A 12,671-nucleotide genomic window follows, 5' to 3' on the forward strand; every position below is an offset into this window, starting at 1 on the left:
ACCCTGTTTTTTTGCTCTCTGTCTCAATGCTTGGTTTTGGTCTCAGCTCCTACTTTGGGAAGGAGTTTATGTCATCATAAACGCCAACCGTTCTGATTGGCCTACATCGTGCGGCCCCACAAATACAGCCATATTTGAAATTCAATGGGAAAAGAATGAACAACTACACAATATTATAAAACTACATTTCAGGCGTTACACATGACGCACATCCAAAGAATTGCATCTGAATATATTGAACTGTTCATCATAAGCACAACTGGATGCACGAGGTGCGTCGCATCAAAAGCAATAGAACCCATTATAATCAATGGTGCTGTCTTACCATGCGCCCCCTTGAGAGCGTGAACCACTAATCGCAACCACGAGGAGGTTGCCCCATGTGACTCTACCCTCCCTAGCAACCGGGCCAATTTGGTTACTTAGGAAACCAGGCTGGAGTCGCACCAATAGTGTTTTTAACTGCCCCATCCTTCAATGACAATTCTTTTGCAAAGCTTGAATAGTTTTATGACTGGTTCACAAGCAATCCAGGCTGAAATACGCTGAAGACACATCCACATGATGCACATTTATAGTCCAAAGCACAATGAAGGCACAGACATACATTTTTCAGTATCATTCTGTACTGAGGTGTCCATTTAGATGGGGGCAGTGGTGGCTCAGCGGTTAAGGCTCTTCTGGTTACTGGCCAGCAGGTTGGGGGTTCAAGCCCCAGCACTGCCTGCCACTGTTGGGCCCTTGAGCAAGGCCCTTGACCCTATCTGCTCCGTATCGTGGCTGACCCTGCACTCTGACCCCAGCTTAGCTGGGATATGTGATTAAAAATATATGTATATATATGCAAAAAAAAAGTATGTATAACGTGTGACCATAGTAAAGGCTTATTGTTGATAAGGCTAAAAAATGTTGAGCAGTTTGTGCACAGTACGTTTAAGTAAAACTTAAAACTGAGTTGTGGCCAGTGGGCGGGGCCAAGTGTGTGATGATGTAAAGTAGGTGTTGATGGAGTGGTGGTGGCGTAGTGGGCTAAAGCACATAACTGTTAATCAGATGGTCGCTGGTTCGATCCCCACAGCCACCACCATTGTGTCCTTGAGCAAGGCACTTAACTCCAGGTTGCTCCGGGGGGATTGTCCCTGTTATAAGTGCACTGTAAGTCGCTTTGGTCTGCCAAATGCATAAATGTAAATTATGTTGTTGCTGTAGAGGCGGTCATGAATTAATGAGTACCCTTAGGGAACAAACCTTTAGGGAATCGTGGAAGTAGAGAATTTCAATAAATGCTTTTATTGCATTAGGAATTAAGTTCTGAAGTGTACAGCATGTTTTAATAGTAGAAAGACCTCTTATATGTCAAAATATCAAGGAAAAATGCATTCCTCATGACAAGACCCCTTTAACACACTCAATATGAAATACAGGATGGGTAAAATGCCAGACTTAATCTACAATTTCTGTTGAAACTTTTTATAGCACAATAATTCATTTATCTCCTCTTTTCATATACTGAATATTCTGTGTATGATACAACTTAAGCTCAATTGGCAGCATTTATGGCATAATAGCAAAGTAAAGTGCAAAGATGGAAATTAATTTACTTTCTCAACTTTTACATTTGTAACAGATCTCTTACCAAACGAAGGGCTTTGAATTAAAGATGAGGTGGGTGGACCATACTCAGGATTTTATAACAACAGTCTTATTACCTGCAAAACAGCGCCTCCTTCAGTCTAAACGCGTTATTTCATCCGGGTTGGCCGCTGTATTCCTTCCTCTCTATATATTATAACAACAGCTCCGAGATCACGAAGGTAAGCTGCGCTTTGATCCCTTCCCTTTTTCACCTATGTCCCAGTTTTGACAGTTTGATCCGTTAGATTGATGTTACTGAATCTGCCATTAGTAAACCAAGACAGAAACTTTGTGCAGTGTCTAAACCCCACTAAAGTCAAGGGAGGTCACTGCGGGACGAGTCCATCTTAAATTGCTCTTAGACTTTATTTTCTACTCGTTTCATGCTTGAAATAAATTTGCCTTGTGTGTCATTATAATATTGTGTTATTTGTATTATAATATAATATTGAGTCCTTTTATTCTACTACACGAATGTACCTGTGCTGAACATTTTCCCTGCATTTGCACCTGCAACACTGAAGTTAACTCACACTGAGGGCTGTTGAGTTTCCTATGTGAATTATGATCAATGTATAAGGTGTCCAGTGTTGGGTAAGTAACTCTTATTACTAATTACTTTCTAAAACCCTTATCAACTTCGACCAGATGAAAAATACAAGGATAGACATGACATTTTTCTTTTAAGTCTTTCAAATAAATCACATAAAATCAAATAAATTATTCATGAACTGGTCAAAGTATTTAAAGGGGGCTGCATTAAATTAGAAAACATACATGTTAACGTTCGATGTTACATTTCGATTTTAAATTCACTCTATACAGTATTTAACACAATTACATCAGAAGTAACTGTAATGAAATGACTGAAAATTAAGAGTAATCCCTTACTTTACTTTAATTACAGTAATTACTTAGTAATGCATTACACGCAACACTGAAGGTTGCCGTTAAAGGTTCGAACCAGGAAAGTATGTGTTGTGCAAGAACATTTATATGCCGTTCTTATATTTTGGTTTTGTTTATTGCCTCTCTTTGGTTGCCAAGTTTTAGTGACGGTCAGTGAAAGCAATGCAAACAGCTGATTTTAAAAACACTCGAAGATGCTGTAAGTGATATTTCTATTCCCTGAAAGATATAATTAAAATAGGTGCAATGAAATATCACACCTGTCTGACACTCAGTTTGACGGTTGACGGTTTGATGACGATATTTTGCTGCCGGTGCTTTTTGCTACATTAATTTCTAGAATGGCACATTTAAGCAGACGATTTCTGGTTAATTGTGTTTCAATGGGGACAAAGATTGTTTTGTTGTTTATGTTGTATAATACTACTGAAATGTACTGCCAATCTCTCTCATATCAATAGAATTCATTTTCAATAACTTAAATGTGATTCCATGAAGATAATTCATGTATGTTGTGTATCTTAAAGAAAGGGCCCATTGTGTTGTTATTAAACAGTGTACCACATGCTACAACCTCAGTTATATATAAATGCTCACTCAATACCCCCCACCCAACACTCCCCCATTTGACATCTTACCATTTAGAAAAGCTTAAAAAAAAAAAAGAGTATAAAGGTAAATTTGTGTCTAAAAGATTTGTATAGTCAGATATGTTTTTTTTTTTTCTGTATAATTTTGTGTACATCTTATTTTCTGTTATTAAATTGTATTATTTAATATCAGTACTATGTCATATATCAGCTTTAAATCAGCCATCGGCCACCCCGCTGTCATGGGTGTCAAATTTCAGACATGTTATAAATGATTGTCGTGGAAATTAATGATCAATTAATCAATTTATCGACAACATTAATACCGCAAAACACATTTGGAGGACTCCAAATAATTTGTGCATGTAGTCTTCTGTTTAAGTATAATTTAAAAGAATACACTTAAGGGGATAGTGCAACCAAAAATTTAAATTCTTTCATCCTTTTCTCACCCTTATGCCTTCCCAGATATCTCAGCTCTGTAGGTTCATGCACGTGAATGGTGATCAGAACTTTGAAGCTCAAAAAAGCACATAAATGCAGCATAAAATTTACCCATACAACTACAGTGGTTTAATTAATGTCTTCAGAAGTGATATGAAAGGTTTGGGTGAGAAACAGATCAATATTTAAGTTCTTTTTAACAACAAATCTACACTTTCACTTTCAGAATGTAAAAGTGAAAGTGGAGATTTATAGTACATTTTTTAATATATTTATCTACTATTAATAAAAACGTGTATACAAGATACATATTTGAGTTCATTAAAACGTTGTGGATTGTGGGATATTTTGTAACTTTGGACTTTTTAAAAATTAAGTGAAATCATAAAAATTAAGTGAAATCATGATATGTCAGGTGAATGTGCCTTTGTGCTTTCCCAGCAATCACTGATATAATTGTAGGTTGGGAATAAACAGGAGACAGGCGGATCAACAGTGTTTGTTTGTCATGTTGTACTTTAACACATTATGGTGCATGCAGAAAATATAATGATAATTTATAGAGAAACGCTCCAACACTGATTACGTTGAGCACGCTTTATCTTTACACGAGAGGAAGTGAAGGATATACTTATCAGTGTCTTCTGGCATGATTACTGAACGTATTTGTTCTGAAATTAATTTATTGATGAACGATAAGCTTAATTAATCTAATTATATAATAATTTATCGATTATAGATTCATCATTAACATCCCTACACTGTCTAGATATCCCTATCAGCACCGACCATTTAAAAAACAAACCCATATCGGCCGACCAATAATTTCAAGTGTTTTGTGAACCTTCATGCTCAATGTTTCATCCATCAAGGATGTTGTCCTGTCTCGGCTGTCCTGTGCTTAGCCGGGTGCTTAGCACTGGGGCGTCACGAGCCCCGGTTGCCATGGCTGCAGCCAGTGCGTCACGCAGCCCGGCAGCTGCTACTGCCACCACTGCCTGTCCCCCGAGCTCCATGGCACTGGTTGCGGTACAACAGCACCGTCCAACAGGTAGCTATTTTCAGAAAGCACTATTAAATCTACTGTATGCATAACTGGTGATCAATTAGGCTAAAATCAGTTTGTGTCTAACAGGAGAAACCAAAAAAGACCAAATTTGGACCCCTCGCTGACCAGGACCGAATATTCACTAACCTATATGGGCGACATGACTGGAGGTGAAAAAACAACAACAACAACAATACAACATATATACATACAGTATATACTGTACAAGCAGTATAACCTACATTTAAATATGTATATTAAAGGCATAGTTTTGATCTTTACAATATAAACTGTCTTCAATCTTCAGACTGAAGGGTGCCCTGAACAGGGGAGACTGGTACAAGACCAAGGAGATTCTTGATAAAGGAGTGGACTGGATCCTGAATGAGGTCAAAGTGTCTGGTCTGCGTGGTCGAGGAGGTGCCGGATTCCCCACAGGGATGAAGTGGGGCTTCATGAACAAGCCCAGTGATGGCAGGTATGCTTTACAAGTCATGTTCATATATCAGTGGTAGCTGTTGCTATCTTATCCCCAAATTACAACTTATATTGTAGTAGAAGTACTATGAATGACTGTTGCCCAATAATATACCTGGTAGCCTTTTGTTGTTTTCATGATTACTTGATCTAGACATTCAATTTTCTTTGTCCTCTCAGGCCTAAATATCTTGTGGTGAATGCCGATGAAGGAGAGCCTGGCACATGCAAAGACAGAGAGATCATGCGCAATGATCCCCACAAGTTGATTGAGGGCTGCCTGGTTGCTGGTCGGGCGATGGGAGCACGCGCAGCCTACATCTACATCCGAGGAGAGTTCTACAATGAGTCATCTAACCTGCAGGTGAGAAACCAAAATAAGGCTACGTTCACGTCGCAGCCGAATGTGGCCCAATTCTGGTTTTGTTACTCGCATGTGACACAGATCTGTTAACTGAATGACAGTGTGATGTAGGGAAATACAGTAACACCCAATAAAGAAACCAGTATGAACAATGATGACCAGGTATTGGTATTGCTTAAAGCATATGCTCCCGATTAAAACAAGTCAAAATAAATTGTGGTAAGATTTGTAGATCTCGAGAAAATCTTCGCAGAGCGATTTTACATGCTGAGTCGGAAGTCGTCTGTCCCCATCAGGCTACCAGAGCGACTTAAGGCATGGTCACGTTTACCAAAATTCAGAGGCCGCATGTGAAACCAGCAAAAAACGAATTGTCAACCAGCCTCTTTTTAATGCTGCACTTTATACTCTGTGAGAGTAAAGTTAAAAAGAATATCTCCGCCAAAATGGTATCCTTAATTTTATGAGCAGTTTTGTACGAAGCACCGCCCACACAGAGGTCACTGCCAAATGAAGCAACTTCCTATTGGTCAATGCCATCGTAGCAAATTCGCCTGTGAAAGTCACCAAACTTGAACTGCACTAAAAACCTGCGGGGCAATTTCTTTGCCTCCGGAAGCCCATCGTGCAAAATGTTGTATTGTCCTATGCGCCTGAACAACTATAAATGGCACATTTTGAAAATGTTGAATGAAGTAACGTTTTGTGTTTCTCTCAGGTGGCCATTAATGAGGCCTATGCAGCAGGGCTAATTGGTAGGAATGCATGCGGCTCAGGTTATGACTTTGACGTTTTTGTGATGCGTGGTGCTGGGGCGTACATTTGTGGAGAGGAGACGGCTCTGATCGAGTCCATCGAAGGCAAACAGGGGAAACCTCGTCTGAAACCTCCTTTCCCTGCTGACGTGGGTATGTTGGAAATTGTCAAAAACAGACACAGCTAAAGCAAATCTTGATTTTTTTTTACATTTAAGTGACCCGTAATAGCTGTTTGATCATGATTAAGTGTAAGTACATCTGGTTGTTCAGGCCACATACTATTTGAGCTTCACAATGCCCAAATGGCTCTGTAGGAGCCTATGAAAGGTTGAGAGCAACCACGAAACACGGATATAGAATAGAGCTTTCAATAGACTGACTTATAAAAAGAAAATGGCGTGAGAATAGCGTGAGAATATTAAATGGGATTCATATCTGTTTTGTGGAAACACATTTATGTGGCCAAGTGTGCAAGGATTGCGCAGAGCGAATTGGATAGCAATCCGACTGATCAAGACGCATGAAGTGGCTAAGTTTAAATAGGTCCAGAAAATGTGACCGATATATTTATGTTTTTATTGCAGGTGTGTTTGGCTGTCCAACAACTGTTGCCAACGTTGAGACAGTAGCTGTGGCACCAACAATCTGCCGTCGTGGTGGCACATGGTTTCTGGGATTCGGCCGAGAAAGAAACTCTGGCACGAAGCTCTTCAACATTTCTGGACATGTCAACAACCCCTGCACGGTGGAAGAAGAAATGTCCATTCCCCTGAAAGAACTGATCGAAAGGCATGCAGGTAAACTGCATTGACATAGATCAAGCCTAATCTTACTCATAAAGGAATAGTTCACTCAAAAATGCACATTTCTGTCATCATTCACTTATGTTATTCCAAACCCAATTGACTTTCTTTGTTCTGAGGAAGACAAAATGCAGAACATTTGGCTCAGTCACCAATTACTTTGACTGCATCTTTTTCCAAACAATGAAAGTCAGCGGTGACTGAGGCTGAACATTCGGCTCTCCTTTTGTGTTCCATGGAAGAAAGAAAGTCATACAGTTTTGAAACTATGGAACAGAAGTTTATTTAGCATTAAATCATATGCTTCTCCCTGTAGGTGGCGTTCGTGGTGGTTGGGACAATCTCCTTTGTGTTATTCCTGGTGGGTCTTCCACGCCACTGATCACACGTCATGTGTGCGATGATGTTCTCATGGATTTTGATGCCCTCGTTCAGGCTCAGACTGGTCTTGGCACAGCAGCACTAATTGTTATGGATAAATCGGTGTGTTTCCTTGTAATTTACAACCATAATTTTGAAAAAGATTTGACGGTATGGAAAATGCTAATAAAAACAAAAAGGAGTGATTTGTAAATTCTATTCACACTCTGCTATTTTAAAAGCACTCCTACAACACATTATTTGATCTTTTACCTTGTGAATTTGATAATCATTTTTTTAATCTACATTCATTTTAAATCAGACTATTGGAACAAGCTCCAAAAAAGTTGAGACAGTCGAGTGTTTATAACTGCGCAACATCACCATTTTTTCTGGTAATACTTATTAAGCGCACTGAAGACACAAGTTTGTTAAGTTTAAGATAAGAGCTTGAATGGTCCTTTTCCTCTTTGGCCCGAACAACACAACAGCTGTTTTTACCAAAAACTATTTGAAAACCACAAAACACGATTCCACTGCTCTGCTTTCCATCTCAGATCAGACTGAGCCCAGAGAAGCTTCTGGACAGTGTTGATGTATGGCTTCCGCTTTGCATAGTAAAGCCTTAAAGGGATAGTTCACCCAAAAATGAAAATTCTCTCATGATTTACTCTCTCTCCTGGCATCCCAGATGTGTATGACTTTCTTTCTTCAGCAGAAAACAAATAAAGATTTTTAGAAGAATATCTCAGCTCTGCAGGTCCATTCAATGTGAATGGGTGCCAACATTTTTAAGCTGCAAAATCCACATATAGGGAGCATAAAAGTAATCCATATGGGACTCTAGTGGTTACATCCATGTGTTCAGACACAATATGATAGGTGTGAGTGAGAAACAGATCAATATTTAAGTAAAACAATTTTTTTATCATAAATTCTTCTCCCTGTCCAGGAAGAGGCGATATGCACGAAGAATGTGAATCACCAAAAATAGAAGGAGAAAGTGAAGGAAAAAGGACTTAAATATTGATCTGTTTCTCACCCTCACCTGTCATATCACTTTAGAATATATAGATTTAACCAGTGTCATCAGGAGCACTTTTATGTTGCCTTATGTGGATTTTAGAGCTTCAAACTTTTGGCACCCATTCACTTGCATTGTATGGACCTACAGAGCTAAGATATTCTTTTAAAAATCTTTCAGCAGAAGAAAGAACATCATTCACATCTGGGATGGCATGAGGGTGAGTACATGATTAGAGAATTGTCATTTTTGGGTGAACTATTCATTTAACTTACATCGGTGGATGCAGCGGAAATGGTGTTGACTGACAAAGCTTTATTTAAGTATTCCTGTCATGATATTCATTACAGACGAATGACGGTTTTTAAGACAGTGACGATTGAGAGATAAGAGATCATTACAAGTGCATGGCTGTGTAAACAGAGATTGCGGGTGCTAGATTGAACTGCCTGCAGTCCTGACCTGTCTACAATTGAGAATGTATTTGGCACTGAATGAAGCACAAAATACGTAAACGAGGGCCTGTACAATTGCACAGCTGAAGACCTGCATAATGGATAAATGGGGGAAATGGAACTTGCTTAACTTAACAAATGTGTGTATTCAGTGCCCAAATGCTTAATAAGTGTTATTAGAAGAAATGGTGAAGCAACACGGTAGTAAATACTCGACTGTCACAACTTTTTTGGAGCCTGTTGCAATCATCTGATTTTAAATTGGTTTCATATATATATATATATATATATATATATATATATATATATATATATATATATATATATATAATGAAATAAAATAGAGCTTTCAAAATAGCACAGGGTTATTAGAATTGACAAATCACTCCTTTTTGTTTTTACTAGCATTTTCCATACTGTCGCAACTTTTTTGGAAGTGGGGTTGTAAAAGAGAGTTCAGTCTTGTTTTATTACTTTAGTGCAAATGAGACCTCAGTTGCCCAAGTGTGTGCTGTAATATTTCTCACAAATGATCAGTTTCAGTACTGTAATTGCAATAATACACATGACTGTTGTTGAGCTGAATTTAATGTAGCTATCATAGTCCTCTTTAATATATACAGTTCTCTTTTCTTCACAGACTGATGTAATCCGAGCTATTGCCCGCTTAATTGAATTCTACAAGCATGAGAGCTGTGGGCAGTGCACTCCTTGCAGGGAGGGTAAGAAACTATTTGATTTCCATGTGACTGTTAAGAATTGCAGATAACTGTTTTAAAGACAAACGCTGAAAAACATGTAAGCGCTTGTTAATGAAACATGATTGTTTTTAAAGTATTGTAATTTAAATATAAAGTTGTTTAAAGTTCTGATTTGGTTATCATTAATTGTGAAATGCCATTATGTTATTGTGAACACAGATTGCTGATTATATATATACACGAGGTACTAAATACTTACCTTATTTACCTCTGTCACCTCAGGAGTGGACTGGATGAATAAAATGATGTGGCGCTTTGTGAAAGGCGATGCACAGTCAGCAGAGATTGACATGATCTGGGAGATCAGCAAACAGATCGAGGGCCACACCATCTGTGCTTTGGGTGATGGAGCCGCATGGCCGGTTCAGGTATAGCCAGAAATCTGAATACTGAATTGTTTATTTTTCTCAATTCAGAAATCTGATTTACTTAGGTTTGTCAATTTAACGTGCTAATTTAGTGTGATTAATTAAATGAAACATTAATGCAATTATTCATGCATGTAAATTCAACAATTAAAAATAGAGCTGAGGGATGCAGGTCAATAATAGGGTTATGTTTAATAATATAGAAATAAATTCAACAATATTTTGACTTCTAAAGCCACTTTTTGTATTCTCTGAAAGCTTTACTTGTATAATGCCACAATATTATGCAATAGATTTAAATGATCTGAATTATAATATTTATTAGGTCTATATATTATATTTATAATTATTATAATTATTCTAAATTACCTTTATTGGGGGCCTTTATCAATAAATATTTGTATAGGATTATTGCAATGAATTAATTAGCACATCATGTAAAAAACAATTTAGTTGATGGACAGCCCTAATCTAAACACCTACACTCACCTAAAGGATTATTAGGAACACCATACTAATACTGTGTTTGACCCCCTTTCGCCTTCAGAACTGCCTTAATTCTACGTGGCATTGATTCAACAAGGTGCTGAAAGCATTCTTTAGAAATGTTGGCCCATATTGATAGGATAGCATCTTGCAGTTGATGGAGATTTGTGGGATGCACATCCAGGGCACGAAGCTCCCGTTCCACCACATCCCAAAGATGTTCTATTGGGTTGAGATCTGGTGACTGTGGGGGCCATTTTAGTACAGTGAACTCATATTCATGTTCAAGAAACCAATTTGAAATGATTCGAGGATTGTGACATGGTGCATTATCCTGCTGGAAGTAGCCATCAGAGGATGGGTACATGGTGGCCATAAAGGGATGGACATGGTCAGAAACAATGCTCAGATAGGCCGTGGCATTTAAACAATGCCCAATTGGCACTAAGGGGCCTAAAGTGTGCCAAGAAAACATCCCCACACCATTACACCACCACCACCAGCCTGCACAGTGGTAACCAGGCCTGATGGATCCATGTTCTCATTCTGTTTACGCCAAATTCTGACTCTACCATCTGAATGTCTCAACAGAAATCGAGACTCATCAGACCAGGCAACATTTTTCCAGTCTTCAACTGTCCAATTTTGGTGAGCTCATGCAAATTGTAGCCTCTTTTTCCTATTTGTAGTGGAGATGAGTGGTACCCGGTGGGGTCTTCTGCTGTTGTAGCCCATCCGCCTCAAGGTTGTGCGTGTTGTAGCTTCACAAATGCTTTGCTGCATACCTCGGTTGTAACGAGTGGTTATTTCAGGCAAAGTTGCTCTTCTATCAGCTTGAATCAGTCGGCCCATTCTCCTCTGACCTCTAGCATCAACAAGGCATTTTCAGCCCACAGGACTGCCGCATACTGGATGTTTTTCCTTTTCACACCATTCTTTGTAAACCCTAGAACTGGTTGTGCGTGAAAATCCCAGTAACTGAGCAGATTGTGAAATACTCAGACCGGCCCGTCTGGCACCAACAATCATGCCACGCTCAAAATTGCTTAAATCACCTTTCTTTCCCATTCTGACATTCAGTTTGGAGTTCAGGAGATTGTCTTGACCAGGACCACAACCCTAAATGCATTGAAGCAACTGCCATGTGATTGGTTGATTAGATAATTGCATTAATGAGAAATTGAACAGGTGTTGCTAATAATCATTTAGGTGAGTGTATATTGAAGAAATGTTTTATATGGAACATTCATATTATGTAATTTTTTTCTGTCTTGGCTCATAGGGATTGATCCGTCACTTTCGCCCCTTGATGGAGAGCAGAATTGCAGACTTCAAACAGAAACAGCAGGCAATCCGCGCTTGAAAGCCCCCTATCTGCATCCGATCTCGCTCATCCTGTCATTTATTGTTATTTAAGTAAAGCCAATATTGTCTATAGCTCACTTATATGTGAACTTTTGTCTGCTGGCATCCACCAGGTGTTTCCTACATAAATCAGGGGCAAGTTGTTTTGAATCTTAAAATATCTGAATCTGTTCCACCATGGTGATTGACTCATTAAAGAGTGTTGGAGAAAATACATTATCCATTTACAATAACATGTAATAACATGTGAGTAAATGGTTATGGTTGATGTAATTAAATCCCATCATGATGTTAATGCCATTATAATGAAATCTTGCATCGTAATACTTATTGGTGGAAATAAATATGTGTTTCTTGATCTGGGGTTAAAACAGGGAATTATTATTGTATTTTGGATACAGCTTTGGTCTTTACTGGTATTCCACAAATAGCAGGATGACGATGCCAAGGTAGTACATAAAAACAAAGATGTTTATTCACAGATGTTTTATTTACAATCTGATGTTTTGTTAGGGCTATACTACTGTTAGAGTTTTCATTTGTTTCCTCACATGGTATAAAGGAGTTTGTATATACTGTTTGAAAAAATAAAGCTACCTTTATTAATATAAAGCTAATGGTCTGAACCCCTTACTATATGCAGCATTAAAGGAATATTGCGGGTTCTATACAAGTTAAGCTCAACCGACAAGATTTGTGTCATAATATACATATTCAAAATACATTTAGAATACAGTTACATTCAAAAAGTATTTTGATTACTGAAGAGATTACTTTGCATTATATTGTCATTTGATTCATTTAATATTTAGTCCTTTCAGATG

The 12,671-nt window shown here is 38.3% G+C and overlaps 1 protein-coding gene across 1 annotated transcript; it reads left to right on the plus strand.

The window, feature by feature from the left end:
- Window positions 1-1,750: 1,750 nt before the first annotated feature.
- On the plus strand, window positions 1,751-12,439 carry LOC127650358 (NADH dehydrogenase [ubiquinone] flavoprotein 1, mitochondrial-like). The gene is given in 13 exon segments (XM_052135716.1): window positions 1,751-1,814; window positions 2,160-2,229; window positions 4,451-4,586; window positions 4,588-4,629; window positions 4,714-4,796; window positions 4,934-5,104; window positions 5,284-5,467; window positions 6,186-6,375; window positions 6,810-7,022; window positions 7,345-7,511; window positions 9,508-9,589; window positions 9,851-9,996; window positions 11,765-12,439. Coding segments are annotated over 12 exon segments (1,518 nt in total). The 5' UTR covers window positions 1,751-1,814; window positions 2,160-2,206; the 3' UTR covers window positions 11,846-12,439.
- Window positions 12,440-12,671: the final 232 nt, after the last annotated feature.

The sequence above is a fragment of the Xyrauchen texanus genome, chromosome 10 (genome assembly GCF_025860055.1).
Source record: "Xyrauchen texanus isolate HMW12.3.18 chromosome 10, RBS_HiC_50CHRs, whole genome shotgun sequence".
NCBI classification, from domain to species: Eukaryota; Metazoa; Chordata; class Actinopteri; order Cypriniformes; family Catostomidae; genus Xyrauchen; species Xyrauchen texanus.